Source organism: Taudactylus pleione, unplaced genomic scaffold (genome assembly GCF_031769625.1).
Source record: "Taudactylus pleione unplaced genomic scaffold, aTauple2 ptg000129l, whole genome shotgun sequence".
NCBI lineage: Eukaryota > Metazoa > Chordata > Amphibia > Anura > Myobatrachidae > Taudactylus > Taudactylus pleione.
In genome coordinates, this window is record NW_028284531.1 from 20,236,601 (window position 1) to 20,254,029 (window position 17,429).

The 17,429-nt window shown below is 42.3% G+C and overlaps 2 protein-coding genes across 3 annotated transcripts in view; both read right to left on the bottom strand.

The window, feature by feature from the left end:
• CEMIP (cell migration inducing hyaluronidase 1) overlaps positions 1–17,429 on the bottom strand; it is a 147,940-nt gene that overhangs the window by 86,394 nt on the left and 44,117 nt on the right. The window lies entirely within an intron of this gene.
• The window catches only part of LOC148523700 (cell surface hyaluronidase CEMIP2-like), a 102,121-nt gene that overhangs the window by 8,778 nt on the left and 75,914 nt on the right, over positions 1–17,429 (bottom strand). For both annotated transcript variants that reach the window (XM_088472939.1, XM_088472938.1), the window contains exons 20-22: positions 7,951–8,133; positions 5,472–5,694; positions 5,151–5,252 (exon numbers count right to left, since the gene is read on the bottom strand). In XM_088472939.1, coding sequence (XP_088329065.1) covers positions 5,151–5,252; positions 5,472–5,694; positions 7,951–8,133 — 508 coding nt within the window. The remainder of the gene's footprint in view (positions 1–5,150; positions 5,253–5,471; positions 5,695–7,950; positions 8,134–17,429) is intronic.

Below are 17,429 nucleotides of genomic sequence, written 5' to 3' on the forward strand. Positions count from 1 at the left end.
CCACCTAGTCTCAACACTCAATGTAGCATTTGACGCCTGGTGCGAGTGAGTCGCCAGGTCCCATGTGACTCTGATTGCACCGAGTAACTTTTTTGTGTCTTCTTTGGACGAAAATGCATCATAGTCGCGATGTGACACAAAACACACCACAAGACTGTTCTGATTAATTCGATATGCTATACTTGCTTATCTGTGTCTGACTGAGCCTGTAACCGAAGCACAGCGGAACTTGGAATGGAAAAAAGCTGTGGCCACTACATCATATCACTTCGAGTCAGACTCAGTCGCACAAACAAAGATATAGCATATTATTATTATTATTATTATTAACAGTTTCTTATATAGCGCAGCAAATTCTGTTGCGCTTTACAATTTGAATCAACATTAACATTATACTGGGTTGTAAAAGACATACATACATGACATACATAAGGGTAAGAGGGTCCTGCTCGCAAGCTTACAATCTAATCAGTGCAGTCTACTGGTGCGTCTTATGCTGGGTACACACTGGCCGATATATTGGCCGATCAATTGATCGGTCAATATATCGTGCCCCCGTCGGCCAGTGTGTACAGATGATATGTCTGTGAACAACGTCGTTCACAGACATATCGCATTGGCTGTGTCGTACAGCCAATGAAGAGATATGACTGCAGACATATCTGTCCATCGGCAAGTGTGTACGGGCGATCAGCTGATCGCCCGTTATTACTTACCCGGGTCCGGCACAGCTCCCCATCCACAGCAGCCCAGCACACGCTGCTGTGTGCTGGGCTGCACTGGGAGACTGTCCGAGGTTGCTAAAGCAGCAGCCCGAGCAGTCTCCTATGCCAAAGGGGGGGGGGCGATCACGCTAATCGCACCCCCCATTGGCTGTGCGCCGGGCTGAAGGGCACACAGCGCTCCCCTCCCCAACGTGCAGTGCTGCGTCACAAATGTTTGTTTTTTTCCCCCGAAGGGGGCGTGACCACGCCACCTGCGATTAGGCTAAGCCCCCTACCTGCCCCCAGTCCGGCTCGGCACGCTGCAGCATGCAGATGATGGTCGTTCAATGTGTATGAACGACCATCATCTGCAGATATATCTGCAGATCACTCAATCTGCACATATATCACTATAGTGTGTACCCACCTTTAGTCGCATTGTAACTAAGACGAATATTTGGACAAAAAATGCAAATAAAGTTGCTTGGCGCAAGCAGTGTCGCACGGGAGGTGGCGTGCCGAGAGGTGCTATATGTCATGACTTGAGTAACAGTGTATGAGGACACATCTGTATGTAAAGTAAACTAGTTTTCAAGAAGCTTTACTACATATCAGCAATAAAGTACTTCTAGATGTATCTTACAGACTCTAACACTACAGGTAATATACATCTTGCCCAAAGTCGGCCCTAGGCATAGGAATTCTAAAGGTGCGTACACACACACTGGGCGATAGAGGAACGACTGTACGATTATGACATTGTAACTAATTGTACAATCGTTCATCTTCCTGTGCAGTGTGATAATGTGCCTACACTGAATGATATGTCGTTCAGTGCAGGCACCCTCCCTCATCCCTGAACATGCTCAACCTGTCATTATCGGCAGGTTGGCCAGCATGTTCAGGCGATGATTGATGTCGAAAACGACCAGCAGGAGCGCGCATCACTGGTCGTTTTCGACATTATACTGCACGATTAGATTACTGAAAGATGTCGTAATTGTTCAATCGATCATTTTAATCGCCCAGTGTGTATGCACCTTAAGCAAACGCCATGGACATCTGGAATGCCTTAGGTGCATCCCACGGTTCTGTGCCTGCGCCATAAAGATGGCGCCGCTTGCCCAGCCATGGCAACTCCTCCCATGGGCCTCTGCTGAACCCTGAGTGACAACTCATGGCTCCGCCTCCATTAGCCGCCACCGCCCAGAGGCCATCATTCAGGAGACGCCACAGCACTACAGCAGGGACGGTCCCACTTCACTAGGCCTGGCTGAAGAATAGACAGACAGACTGACAAATGGTACTGGGCAGAAAGGGGTGCTGCCTGCTGGATGTATCTGATTCTGAGTTAAGGTGCCCATCCACTAGCAGACATTAAAACGACTGCATGATTACGACATTGTAATCGTGCAGTTGTTTGTCAGTCTGTGGTGAGCCTGCATTGAACGAGCAGTCGTTCAGTGCAGGCTCAATAATCATCTGCAAACATGCTCAACCTGACGTTATCGTCAGGATGTCCAGCATGTTCGCACGGTGATAGCTGTCTAAACGACCAGCGGGCACGCGCATCGCTGGACGTTTTAGACATTTTGCAAACGATTTTTGAACGATCATTATCGTTCAGTCGCTTAACTTAATTGTCTATAGTGGATGGGCACCTTTAGGCCCGTATTCAATTAGAGGCGAAAGTCGTAAAAGTTTCGACTGTCCGACTTTCCACCTGCTTCAGAGGCGGAAACTTTTCGCTCGCGTCCCCGCTTTTCTCCATATTCAATTCCTAAACAGGCGAAACCGAAAGCGGCGAATGAGGAACAGGCAGAAAGTACTGTCAGAAGTGGGGAAATCAGTCTGTACCCCAAAAAAAGATGCACTAACAGGGAATCAATGTAGATGTGTACTAATAGTCCTAATAAAAGTGTTTGGGTTACTTAAGTAGTTTAAATTGCTTCTTATTAGCGTGTTTGCAAAAGTGGTGAAGAATGGCATAAAGCAGTATTTTTTGGTGAAAATAAGTAGTCCAGTCAAATTTGGGGTACCTGAAAATGAGTGCTAGCATATTTTTATGTCTGAAAAGTGAACTTTTAAAAAACTTGAAAACCACCCTCATACATGCACCTGCAATCTCAAAAACACTTGGCCCCTCTATACAGTACCCCAAGAAGTTTATTTCGCTAGTTTTTATAGTTGTCCCCCACTTTTTACTTTTTTGCCCCCAAAACAAAAGTTTTTTTGGGATAATTTTTTTTTATTATTATTATTTTGCTGATTTGTTCTTTGGGGGGCTGTCCCAATAGTTCTGGGTGGTTTCCCCACGTTTGCACCCCAAAAAAAAGATTTAGCACTTTTTTCACCTGCTATTCATACGAGATACTTTTCCACCTATTACAATGCTTTGACTTTCGGCTTAGGCGCAATAGTCCTGGAATTGAATATGGAGATACTTTGAAAACAGATGGAAAGTCCGAATCCGCGGAAATTTTTCTCCAAACGGCACTTTTCGTGTCTAAATGAATCCACCCTTTAGACTGAAAGGTGGTGCTGTGGTGCTGCTGATTGACTGTGCACTGCTGGCCTGGGATTGGGAAAGGGGTGCATCCACTAGCATAGAGACCACAGTCAGCCAGGCCAGGGGTGCTGTGTTGCCCGAATGGCTGGGTGCTGACTGTACTATTGGGCACCACACCAGCCAAAATATTGCCTGGCACAAAATTGGCTAGGGCCAGATCTGGTCTTGCCATATCCTTAACTTACTAAGGATATGGCAAGACCAGAGAAAATTTACTGTATATTATTATTCTTTTTTTTTTTTTTTTTAAATAATTATTGTAAAATGAAATGAATGTATTTCAGGGGTAGGCAACCTGTGACACTCCAGCTGCTGAGGAACTACATATCTCAGGAATTCAATGCCACAGTTTTGCTGTTAGTGTATTCTAAAACTGTGGCAGGGCATGCTAGCAAGTGTAGTTCTATAGCAGATTGAGTGCCACAAATTGCCAACCCCGGATGTATTTCATGCAGTTGTACATCTCTAGACTCAAAGTATTAGTATTTATATGAGATTAATGTAAATATTATGCTTTATAATCATTCACATAAATCCTTGCCTCTGTGGAGATTACAATCTATATTTAAAGGTGCCCATCCACTAGCAGACATGAAAACGACTGCACGATTACGACATTGTAATCGGGCAGTCGTTTGTCAGTCTGTGATGAGCCTGCACTGAACGAGCAGTCGTTCAGTGCAGGCTCATCAATCATCCGCAGACATGCTCAACCTGACGTTAACGTCAGGTTGACCAGCATGTTTGCACGATGATAGATGTCTGAATGACCAGCGGGCACGCGCATCACTGGTCGTTTTAGACATTTTTGCAAACGATTTATGAACGATTGAATGATTGAACGATCGTTATCGTTCAATCGCTCAACTTAATCGTCTAGTGGATGGGCACCTTAACACAAGAACATACACACTAGGGGTAATTTCCTCAGGGGATAATTAATCTACCACTTTTGGGAGCACCCGGAGTACAAATACTCTGACTTAAGAAGAACATGCAAACCCCACACAGATATGGCATAGGGGCAGATGTATTAAGCTCTGGAAAGGGATAAATTGGAGAGTGATAAACTATCAACCAATCAGCTGCTAACTGTCATTTTTACAAATAAAGCCTGTAACATGGCATTTAGGAGCTGAGTGGCTGGTAGTTTATCACTTTCCAATTTATCACTTTCCAGAGCTTAGTAAATCTCCCCCAATGAGTGAATTCAAACTCATGACTGTGAGATAAACTGCTATACAGAGAGTAAAGCAGTTTCTAAACTTGTCTAATACTCCAAAGGTGGTACAAAAACATGTGTACTACTGAAATGGGTGAAACAGGAATGTTTGGAGGAATTCTCAATCTAAACTATCACCTTTTGCTAAATGAAATCTAGTTTATGTATCTGTTCATAAAATGCAGGCAGGTTACTGCTGCCACGCTAACCTTTAAAAACAGGCGCATGACGTCACTAAAAATAGAAACTACTTTAGTCTGATGACTCCAAATTTTTTCCATTTCTGGAGATCATTTATGAAACACAAAATTGAGGAGGCTAAGACCAAAATCCAACTAGCACAAGTATGTCTATATCTAGCACCGGGGTTTAGAGAACAAGATGGCAGCACTTGCGGAGGAGTACAAGTATTCAGTAACTGATCAGAGTTGGGTGAGGGGTGAGATACTTGCAATATAGTTAGAACTATACCAGGCTAAGGCTAACTTATGGTACGAGTTCTAATAAAGTTCTTATAATCAATAGTTGAGAACAAATAGACTGGTTTCCATGTGGATTAGATATTGTCCTGCAAAGTGTTCTAGAAATCACAGCAATCACTCTCATGCCACTTTCAGATGGAGACATAAGCCGCCTACATAATACATGTTATTACCTTGATGAAGGCAGATTTTATTCCAATTAAAACATCCTCCCTGCGAAGAGAATGAACCTGTATCTTTGTGTATTTGACTGATGGGCTACTGGTTATAGCAACCTGTAAGGACAATAAAAGAACAGCATTACATAAATGTCAAACACAATTTCACAGTAGTATAGGCTAAACAGTTTCAATTAAAGGTTTCATGGAAAAATGATATTGCTTTGACTTTCTACCCCTGTTTGTCAGATGACACAGACAGAGCACTTCACTGTATTACAGATTTCACCTCATGCAATCTGAGTGCGTACTAGTGCAATTATAAAGTCTTTGTACCTGTGGGGAACCACACTGACTACAGGGCAAGGCGATTCGTTGGGACACAAATAGTTTGGTATGCTGGGTATCACTGGCTCCGTCAGGGAAAGGTTTAGGGATGCATTTATTGTAATCATCTGGATGAAAATGGGCTGTGATCTTTATCCGCTCACAACCATGCTGGGAACAATAGCTGTGTCCATTCCTGGTTTCATGGGCTTGTAGGTGCAGGAAGAGATATCTGATAACAGAGAGACAGGTGCAAATTACTAATACATCTTGCACACACTACCCATTACATGTTTGTCCTGAGTTTACCTCTAAACTATCTGCCATTTATAGATCACAACATTTAATAAGCATACACTGGAATTTGCCACCTGTTGCCATGGCAAGAACTTCAGGTTCAGCTATTATGGGGCTTGTTAACCTGATCCTGTCCTGGGGAAAATCTGATAAACTAATATCTAGGACCTAAAGGAAGGCCGGCAAGACCTACCAAGAGCTAACATAATAACAACCTCTGTAGCCATAAGTTATTGAAATTAAGACATTCTGCAGCACCATGGTTTAGTAAGAATATTTCATAAAAATAACGTCCTGATGTTGAATTGGACGTATATATTGGACATAATTTACTTCAGACTGTAAGCTCTCATGAGCAGAGCCCTCTTCCTTCATGTGCTTTTCCTTCCCTCACTTATACCATCATCTCCTCCCAGTGCCCACTATTGCGCCAAGCCTTTGGGTTCAACCGGGTGCTGCCTCTGTGTGTATGACTGCAGTTGAGTCCAATGTTCTGCAATGTTTTGTACTGTAAGGGGTATATTTACTAAAGTGAGAGAATTTTAGAAGTGGAGATGTTGCCCCTAGCAACCAATCAGATTCTAGCTATTATCTTCTAGAAGGTGCTAGATATATGTTAAGTAGAATCTTTTTGGTTGCTATTGGCAACATCTCCACTTCTAAAAACCCGCACTTTAGTAAATATACCCCTAAGTCTTTTCATTCTTTTTTTCTTCGTTATGTTTGCACTTTTTTGTCGAAAATCATCTGATTTCGCCGCCGACTGCTAAATCGTCCGTTTTCGCCGCTAATTGAATACGGCCCTTTATCGGAATTGGACATCCGCTGATTGGCGAAGGTCGGGCCATAACTAGGTTAGTGCGACCAGTGCCATGGCACAGGGCACCACAGGGCAGAGGGCGCTTTTTGGGCCTGCCCATTTTCCTGTTTACTATCATTCTCACTTGTAACTTCCTCTTCTTTTATCCCCAGCATCTCCTGGCTTCCCCTATCTCTTGCCTGTCCCTTCCCCATGAGGCTATGGCCCTTTTTCAGGTGTACTATCTTATGTCCCTATTTAAAAAATTTAAGGGGATGCCAATGATCTCTCTGGCATAGGGGACCAAAAAGTCTAGTTACAGCTCTGGGCGAAGGGTTGCCTTCTCCGATGAGTCACGTTTTCTGCTTCATCAAACGGATGAACGTTGGCGTGTCAGGCTCTATGGATACTCCACCACGCACCCTCTAGCAGCTGTGGAATTCACTGCAGACAGAATGAGTCCAGATACCTGTGCCAACCTACCAGCACCTTACTGAGTCACTCCCAGCCCGTCTAGCTGCTGTCCGTACTGCACATGGCGGTTACTCTGGCTATTAGCTGGTGGTCATAATAATGTGACTCAATTGTGTATTTATTTATTTAGATATTGATAACTAACTATACATTCATCATTGTACAATCCCATTTCCCGTCCCACGGTCGGGCTCCTGTCCTTAGTGCACCCGAAGTTACCCCGGCTGACTCCGCTGTACATATAATGAATTGGGTTCACTGTAAGTTGAGTACCAAACAGCATATGGAGCATGAGTCAGTGCAGCAGAGTAGAGGTTTAAAGGTTGAGCTACTGTATGTATATATCATTAGGAATTACAGTACTTTATCATACAATGGGTGACTTTGTTTCCTTTCCTAAATCTGCTTCTCAAAACATGACAAGTCATGAATTCCAAAGCAATAATAATCAGGCACATCCCTGTTATTTTGTCATCAAGTAAATCAAGTTATCGGAAATATTGTACCTGCGTGGCAGGAGTTAAATAGCTGCCACACACATTACAGCATGAAACATGAGCATTGTTATTCAGGCAAGCACACAGGCTGCTGGCCATTGTGCTGACATTATAGTGCAGGTGCGACATTTAAACTGTATGGCGACCTTCATGGCTGGGAGTGTTTAGAGATTCATGATAACATCTGCCCTCCAGGGACCGGATTCTGAGAATAACATGTTCTAGCAAAGTATAGCGTGCAGATAGAGAACTAGAAGCATTAAATAAAGGTTTCAGCTTCGCATCAACTTAGAATAGGTTAAAAATAAATAAATATGTGAATAACATTAGAACCAGTCATTATAAGTTGTAATTATGATGAATATCAGTAAACAGTCCACATGAAATCACTGAAAGTATTTCATACGGTCATAGCACTTACCCAGAATCCTTGCTGAAGTGATAAAGCCTTGCTACTGTCTTATTCAGGGCCTGATGGATAGAGGGGGTGATGGAATAGTGACGGACACTGTGTACCCTTCCAGTATGACGTTCATAAATATCTGCTGTTACTTGAAATATTGCACTCTTGGGGTAACATAGAGCGATCTGCAGCCAATCTCCTCTGTTAGAGACAAAAAGTTAGGGTCTGTTTGCAATAATGGGTACCATTAAAATATATAATATGTAATGTTAGCCATCAGTGCAGCTGGGAGAAGATTTTATAAAACTGCACCGAATCTGGACCTCCACGCTTCTCTCTATTTTTGGAACAATTGTCTTTCTTGTTCAAAATGGATTGGGTACAGACATTACTGCATAAAGAAACTCAAACTGAACGAATTATCTCTGTATGGAAATCTACACTCCACTAAAATTAAAAATTGTCTCCAACGTGGTACGAACTCAGAATGGGGGCAGTTATTCCCCAATTCACTTTACTCCCTATTAGTCGGCCAATAGTCATTGACGTTTATCAACCCCAATCCTCCCTGGAAACATAGATGTTCCCCATGGGCAAGTAACCCTCTGTTCTTTTCCTGTGTTACCATATTTTGTTTTTTTTCTTTTAATTCCTCTATCCGGTGCCTCATATTGTTTTTTCTCATGCTATGTTTATCGCGACAACCAGATTTATTGCTATGTTCAATTATTGCAATTACTTTTGATTATAAGAATGTGAACCATGTTTCTGTATTTTGCAGCCATTTACTTAAAAATACATATTTAAAAATAATTATATGTGTTATATGGCTTGGATATAACATAAAGTGGATAATAAGCCATAGGAAATAGGAGGACATGTGCAGCAAACTCTTAAGGCTTTAAACACATTTTTTAACAAACTCTCTATGTTTTGGGGGCATCAGAAACAGCTGTGACAGCATGGGCGTAACTACCATAGGTGCAAGGGGTGCAGCTGCTATGGGGCCCAGACAGGGTTGGACTGGCCCACAGGGGTACAGGGGAAATCCCCGGTGGGCCCCACCCTCTCCTCTAGGTATCATGTTGCAGACTGTACACTGAATTGTACATTGTTACTGTATTAGAGGGTCACTTACCTTGTAGAGCAGGACCACTGATACAGATCGTTTCTTGGTTTGCTTCTATAGAAACTACACCAATATTTGCCTAATAGTTAGCTAAACAACTGTGGTGGCTGGCCACACCCCCTCTGGTGGATGGCTACACCCTTTAAGCATGGGCCCCTATCACTGCATTCCCCCGGTGGGCCCTTTATGCCTCAGTCCGACACTGGGCCCAGAGCTTTGTGGTGGGCCATCTTCCTTGTCAAAGTTACATGTGTTATATACTGTACATTTTTCACTATTGGATGGTACATAGTGGTCCTTACAAATTATTCAATTAGGTTATAATATAACCGATATCACGTATATCTACCACTGACTGTATGAAACTGACAAAAAAATACTAATCAAGGCTAAAAGACTGATGCAATCATGTGCTATTACCACATAACTCGGCTGACTATACTGTTGCTGTAGCATGCTTACACATTCAGCAAGAATGGGGAGTAGTATATAGACATTTTTGCCTGTGCTACACAATTAATTAATTCTAAGTTGCGAAATGTCCTATGTCCTTGATGTTTTAGTTATGTCACTGCTTTTTGGTGCCGATACATCAGCAATGAATTGGAGCAATTCCCTGTTTTGCAGATGATTGTGTAAAAATACCTGCAATGTATGGGGTTCACCGATTGCCGATTCTAACCAAAAAGTGATAGGAATCGGTAAATCATGTTGGATTTTAATGACCATTCGGGGCTGTAGACTGCCAGTGTATGGTAGTGACCAGTCAATTTGCTGACGATTACTAGTAAAATGATGAGCCTTTCATGATTGGCAGATCTTTTACTTACTGAAAATGATCTGCAGGTCACTAAAAACTATCTGCAATGTATGGGCGCATATTGGCGGATTAGAGAATTGTGAAATCAGGGAAAAAAAACGCAGAATCGTTGAATCGTTTGTGTTCTGATTGCTGATGTATGAGCCCCATTACTCTAACAAAGCACATTTTAAAACTGTCTATCTATTGGATTTCACCACACAAATTATCTTTTCATTACAATATGATTCTCTCTTGAGAATCATATATTAAACTGGCTCAGCTGACTCCAAAAATATTTCATCGCTATTTGATGATTTTAACTGTAGATTTGTTACATGAATTTGTACTTGAAAGGCTGCCAGACACTAGTGTTTCACCAAATGTAAAAAGTATATATTTTTAGGTCTCTATATTGCCATTTTAAATGTCAGAGGGTAGAACCCTACTGTATACAGGTTTTGTGATACTTAGGGTAAGACTATACATGGTGGATTAACCAAGTTAACTAATTGCAGGCACTCACATCGTGCTATATAAATACTGTAAGGGGGCCCCAGCCTAGTATGTAGTATCTAGGGAATATAAACTTTTCAACATAAAAAATATATAGTAAGGTGGCAGCTAAGTGGACTTGAGAATTGACATTTAGGACATTTCCCAAAGAGCGCTGCCTGGACTTCTATTACTGCAGTAGTCTGAGCTTCGGGAGCAATCCAGGATAACAATGAGCTCCAAGAACAGCCAAGAAAATTCCTAAATCTGGAAGACATTCCTTTGCTGAAAAGTGGCCAGACCTTAATGTCCGCCACTCTCTAGCTGGCTTTTAATTATTAATATGTATTTCTGTTAAGCAGGGATTTATTGTAGCAAAACTGAAAAGGTTTATATGAAACAGTCTCAGGGGGGCTGCCATTGATATAAGCTCCTCTCTGTCGGCAGTTCTATAATCCACATGAACACGATCCCCTTTCCTCTCGTGCACCGCTGGCAGTAATCAGAGGGTACCTCCTGGACTGGCCACTGGGGGGCTTACCCCAAAAAGGTTGACAGAGGTCATTAATTGAGAAATACTGTAAATAACCATGCCTGTGCAGGCTTCTTCTTCTAAAGGAAATTAGTTATTTTATCACATTCTGGGAATCAACAATAACCTCAATATATTCATTATAAATGATTGGAAACAGGACTGCAAGATAAACTCAACTGACCGCCTCTGACATTCTTTTCTCAGAGCTGAAACATTTATTTTTTGGCACAGATACAACAAAACAACATGCCTATTTCTTAGGACAGACTATCTACAATTCTTCTCTCTCAGAACAGATCATCCCTTACCCCCATCTCATGGAGTCTAAGCATTCTACAAAGAAACTTGCTGGCTTGTTCATATTTATAGTTATAAACAGTGATTTTGTCCTTACTCTTGCTACAATTAACCCTTAGCTTTAAAAAGACCTTAGAGTACTGAAACCCTGCAATGTCTATCCTTTCTACAAAGGATCTCGAAAGAGCCATCATTAAGAGGGACACTTGGAAGTAAAATTTCTTCTGTGCCTTAAGCCCAAAAACAAAACTGTAAAGTATCATTTACAGAATTGCAAAGTAGAAAAATACAACAGCGAGGATATAGGATATTTACTGAACATGTGTCGTAGAGCAATCCATAGCAACTGCAATAACCTGTATATGGTAGTACATGTAGACAAGCAAGTGTCTGATTGGCTCTATGGGTTACTCACTATAGAAGAATGCACCTAGGCTACTAAATAACCTATAGTCACGTAAGTTTGCCTACTGGATAATTAATCACACTTAGAAGTGTTATAAGGCCCATGCACCTATGCGATCAGCATCCGATCCGATTCACATCGGATTACCCTGTAGTCCCGTCGTCACCATTTCTTTTTTTCTTTGCACAGTATCAGTTGTATGATTGATCCTGTGCCTCACGCGCTCATTAGGGAATAAGGACAAAACAGTCATTGAATTAACTGTATTGCCAGTTGATGGATCGTATGAAAAAAAAAAATGTCACGTTCTGAACACGATACGATGGAACATATGTGCTGCACATATGATCACAAGATACGATTGAAGGACCCACAGGAGTGCGCATCAGATGAAAACATGCACGATTTCTACAAGACTGAACGTACGTCGAATCGAAAATCGTGTGATCCTTCTAGAAATCCCGCAGGTGTATGGGGGCCTTAACGGTTCATTTAAATTATAAAAGTTGATTGTAATAAACCTCCTGGGGCTCAGCCCATTGTATATATGATATGTGTGTGAGCATTGCCCAGCGGTGCTCATCCTGATCCTGAATAGGATATATGTGAGTATCAGCATCCAAACATTCAATTCAAACGTCACGGGCATGAAAAGATGATGAAAACTGCATTAAAGTTATTTTGCATAGTAATCTTTGATGTTATTACTACAATAAATAATATGGAGTTAGCTGAATTTTCTCCTGAAGTATAAAAATTATTTTCCCTTATTTCTCTACAAAAATGTAATTAAGTAAAACAAATGGCACGCCCACTGAGCAGCCCATAAACACTATGGGGCTGATTCTGAGTCACAAAGAAAGTGGCTGTAGTTGCGGGACGCCGCAGAAGCCTGATGTACTACTTCATGCTAATGTGGGTTTTGCTTCACCTGATGCCGGAGTTCATGTCTGTGAAAATGGACACCAGTGCCGCCCCTTGGTTTTACAGCAGCCGCTGCAACCATCATCATTAGTATCTGCATTTGCACCAGCCCCATGTTAGGTGAGGGAGATATGTCTGACACAGGCTTCACTTCCCCATATGCATGAATAACAATAGCACAGAGATTTTAATGCACGCCCACAACTCTCCCATTAACGGTACAATAGAGGAATATATATATATATATATACATATATATAGTATGTCATCGTGGGCTAAGCTTGATATACACTCATTTATTAAGCTCTTCTGAATTATGGGCCTGATTCAGCAGGGAACGCATGCAATTGGTCGGTTGTTGCATACTGCGCATGCGCGAACTACCCACTGCGATCGGGAGTGATTGACAGGAAGTGCCGTTTGTGGGTGGTGACAAGGGGGTGGTCGACCGAACACAGGTGTGCCAGTGCGTTTCAACGGCGTTGCATGGGCGTGCATAAATTATCCACTGCGATACCAGAGGCCGCCTGAGGCCTCATAGTGTGCACTGAAGTAAGCAGATCCTGAGTAAGGTCACAGCTTCATTAACTGTCCGATGTTACCGATTTGTTTCTCTATGTTGGCCAAGTATATGGATTGAGTAAGGGGAAGTGGGCGTCCTTATGTCAGGCTGCGAACGCAATGCATATGCAAACATTTAAATATCACTGCTGATATTAGCAACTGCGTTGCGTGCGTATAAGCAGGATAGCGATCCATAGTGAATCAAGCCCTAAGTTACTGTATGATCTGCAAGAAACCTTTTTTGACGGCCACACATGTTACAATGTGATTACAGTAATGGGATTGGACCTGTAAGTACTATTGTCACACACATTGAGAGGCTTATTAGTTTGGATAGAAGACGGCCTCACAGGCCAATAACAGTAATCTGTGGATCATCAGCAGTGGCGGCTCCAGAGGTGGGGCTGCAGCACAATGCAAAATTCAAATAGGGGAGACACACCAACTGCTCTTTTAAATGCTGCCAAACATCACTGGCCTGGACTCACTTTCAGTTGGTGTGGCTCCCCTATTTGAAGTTTAGACTGCGCTGCAGCCCCAACTCTGGAGCCGCCACCGATCATCAGGATATTCTCGGGACTCGGGAGGGAGGGAGGAGGAGTATTCGTCGGCTTCTGCGAGTGGAAGGAAGGTAGGGGGGGGCACCGGCTGCTGAGCACTGTGGGGGGGATTATGGGTAGATGCTGGCCAATGGGACCACAGCGCTTGTGAGCGCAGATTAACTGAAGCATATGGCTGGAGAGTTTCTAATAATTGATGCTGATATTAATGTACAAATGAAAAATAACCAAAAACCTCTGCATTACAGAGGCGCTACCATACTTTAATAAATAACAGCATCACTAGTTTTCACTCGCAACGAGTTTAAAACACCTTTAACGCGTTAGTAAATGGAGCCCTAAACTTTAGTTAATTTTTGCCTAGAAACAAACATATAAACCTATTGTATCTGTTCAATGTCCACTATAGAGGATCAGAGGGGGATAGCACAGTGGCAGCTCCCAGGTGCCATAACATTACATGGCATTTGAAGCCAGTATTCTAAAGCTCTAAAATGTGTTTCTTCTGAGAATCTAAGAGAACTCTTATGTTTCCTACCTCTTTGAACAAGCAGCAGACAAGTGAGGGTGGGTGGCTGGGCCATAAAGGTAAGTAAAGGGAGGGCCAAATGTCTTTCCCTAGAATTTTTAGATCCCATACCTGCCTGACCTACCTACATACCTACCTATGTATCCTAGTGGACTAAGTGGTCTATGTACTAAGCAGTGATAAGAGACAGAGTGAAAAGTGATAAGTCTGTGATAAGGTGCCAGCCAATCAGCTCCTAACTGTCATTTTTCAAACACAGCCTGTGAAATGACAGTTGGAGGCTGATTGGCTGGCACTTATCACAGACTTATCACTTTTCACTCTGTCACTTATCACTGCTTAGTACATAGACCCCTACGAGTAAAGAAATTGGAGTGATACACGGAAATATCAGCAGAATGCGGAAAACATAAGGAACCTATCAGGATTCCATTTCAAACAGTTACACAATTTAGCTGCAGAAGCAGTGGCCTGCCAAGATTTAAGGCTTCTGAACACAAATAAACAGCAACACTGATATTACAAAGCACTTGCAGACAGAGCATTAATCCCTCCTATAAGCATTGCCAGGGTCCTCAGCCCTAAGTGCAAGGGTCTGAATCTTCACAATACTTCATCTTCATCTGCTCCTGAAGACTAGCTGTGATGCTTATGCATGTTCAGTACTATGTATCCACGCAGACACCAGTCTCCCTGCATCTGTTACCAAGCTGCTGCTGAGGAGCTACCATACGCTTCTGTTTGAAAATGAGTTTGTTTTGTGAAATGTCTTGGCAGCCATAGCAGGCTCTTACGAGCTGCGCTAGTGTGGGGAGTTCTGGCAGTTATCAGCATTGACAGAGAACAAAGAATCATCGCCTGGAAGCCAGTCAGACGCACGGCCTCGCTGACAACCCTGACCCAAACCCACAGAATGTAACTAATTAATTGTGAAGGAGAAACAGAGACATGTTGCATCTAAATCAATCATCACATGTCACAAGTGACAGTCACATAGCGCTAGTACCACACATATGCTGCTAGGGGATCCAGCAAGACATGTATGTGCTGTACATGAGGTACCAGTAATTAATTATACATACTTTATATAAACACCTAGAGGGCTTTTCTCACCTATAAATGCAGATTTCACGGCACACAGAATTAGTATAATTGGAGAATGCTCCTGAGAGTTATCAGTGATAAAGATGGAATATAGGGGCCTATTCATCATCACTAATGTGCCCGTTACACATGCGGAAATGCTAGTTTTGCCATGTATTCAGTAATAGGGCCACTTATTATTAGGCGCTGAAAGGAGCCACATAATATTCTGCAAACTCTGAAAAGTGAAAGTTTGGGTCACCATGATATCTGTTGGGACTTGATAATAGAGATGGGTGACCTCTGCAGAAGATGTGCATCTTCTTGGGGGCATGGTTACATTTCACTTCCAGGCCCAGGTGCCCCCCATCTCGACGCTTCTGGGTGGCATTGCGCTAATGAATTTGGATAGAGGGAGGTTGGTAGTGATTTCAAAGAAGCAGAATTTAACACTGGCTGACGGGAAGAGATCATGCCAGTTCATTGCCAAACACAGAGTTATGTACAGTGGACACCCACTTTTGCGGAACATTTTAATAATGTAAATTTAATTTTGCAAAGAGATAATATTGAGACGAGATAAAGGGGTGCAGAAGGCGCATTATTTGTTTTCAATCTACAAATACATTTGAATTTTGCATTAGCTCTGAGCTGGCAGAGATCAGGTCTCAGCTTGTTATTTTAATGGGACACAACCTGCACCAGAAACACATTTCTAGGCACACTTAGTTCAATATGAATCTATGCTTCAACAGCGCCACATGTAGTAAAGTCAGTCCAGATGTTACCTCACTCTCTCGATTAAATTAAGACATAAAAGAGGCTAAACGGAGCAGTATTTTAGGAGTCTCTTGAGAGTGGATAGTAGGGGGGCACCTTAAAAGGTGCTTTATAACTGAGGTCCACTGACTATAAAAGATTTAGGGGTCTATTTACAAAGCAGTGTTAGGAAACAGAGTGAAAAGTGATAAGGTGCCAGCCAATCAGCTCCCAACTGCCATTTTTCAAACAGAGCCTGTGAGATGACAGTTAGGAGCTAATTGGCTGGCACCTTATCACTTTTCACTCTGTCTCTTAACACTGCTTAGTAACTAGACCCATTAGACATATAAATAAAATCGAGTCTTTCTATTGCTCTGTAAAAGTACATACACTAGTGCATCTACTCTCTACTTAGCGAGGGACGCCTTCATTCTGTGCACCTTCCATCATCCAATGTAAACTTCTGTTCATCCACAAATCCCGCCATCTTAATGGGCAGACCTTTTTGGAAAGCTTGCGGTAGCTGCACGAATTGAGGCACACAGCACCACTAAAGATAAACCTACGCTGTGTCTCAGACATTTCATACTTCGTACATAAAGTCCTGGGATTTTCCTGGAACGACGCAATCCCTATACACACTGAACTTTCCTTTTTGACTTTATCTGTTAATACTAATTCCCTTTCCTACTGAACACATTTGATGAATACTGTATGGTCACCACACACATGGACATTAGAGACAGTCTCTATATAGAAAAACCAAACAAATGAAGTGCTAGTGAGTATATAAGATAAACGAAATGACTTTATAGGAGTGGAGAGGGTTAAACTTCCTAGGCTGGGGGCAGACCAGTGTGAGGAATCATGTGATAATTAGGGCCAATGGGTTTTTAGGGTTGTAGGTTATAGCAGGGATATTAGAGATTGTTGGAGGCGGAGTCAGCCTCTTTTGTTCCTGTCTTCCCACCCTCCCTCCCTAAAGTTTATTTTTATGGGCTCTTTTTGATTTGGGTTTGGTGATTGTTTCGTTGGCTATTTTAGGCGGGAAAGAACGGCAGGTTACCTATTAGCACTGTGAATATTTGTTTACTCATTGTTTTGCTCACCTTCGTTGACTCATAAAGTCTGCTGGACCACCCTGCCGGGGGCAGCATCATCACCTTACCGGGTGGGTAGTCAAGATAGAAGGCTTGAGCGTATTGTGTTGTGGTTGGAGTGTTTATAGTGTTAGGCTTGGGCTGTTGTTAGCCGTTCTTTCTTTGCCACCATATTTAAATTAATTTAATTAATATAGTAACTAATTCATTATATGTTTTTAAATAAATAGCTAACAAATTCTGCCAAATACAAGTCTCCGTGTCTTTATTTCAATTAAGTATGTTATTGTCACTGATTCACACGCAGGTCAATC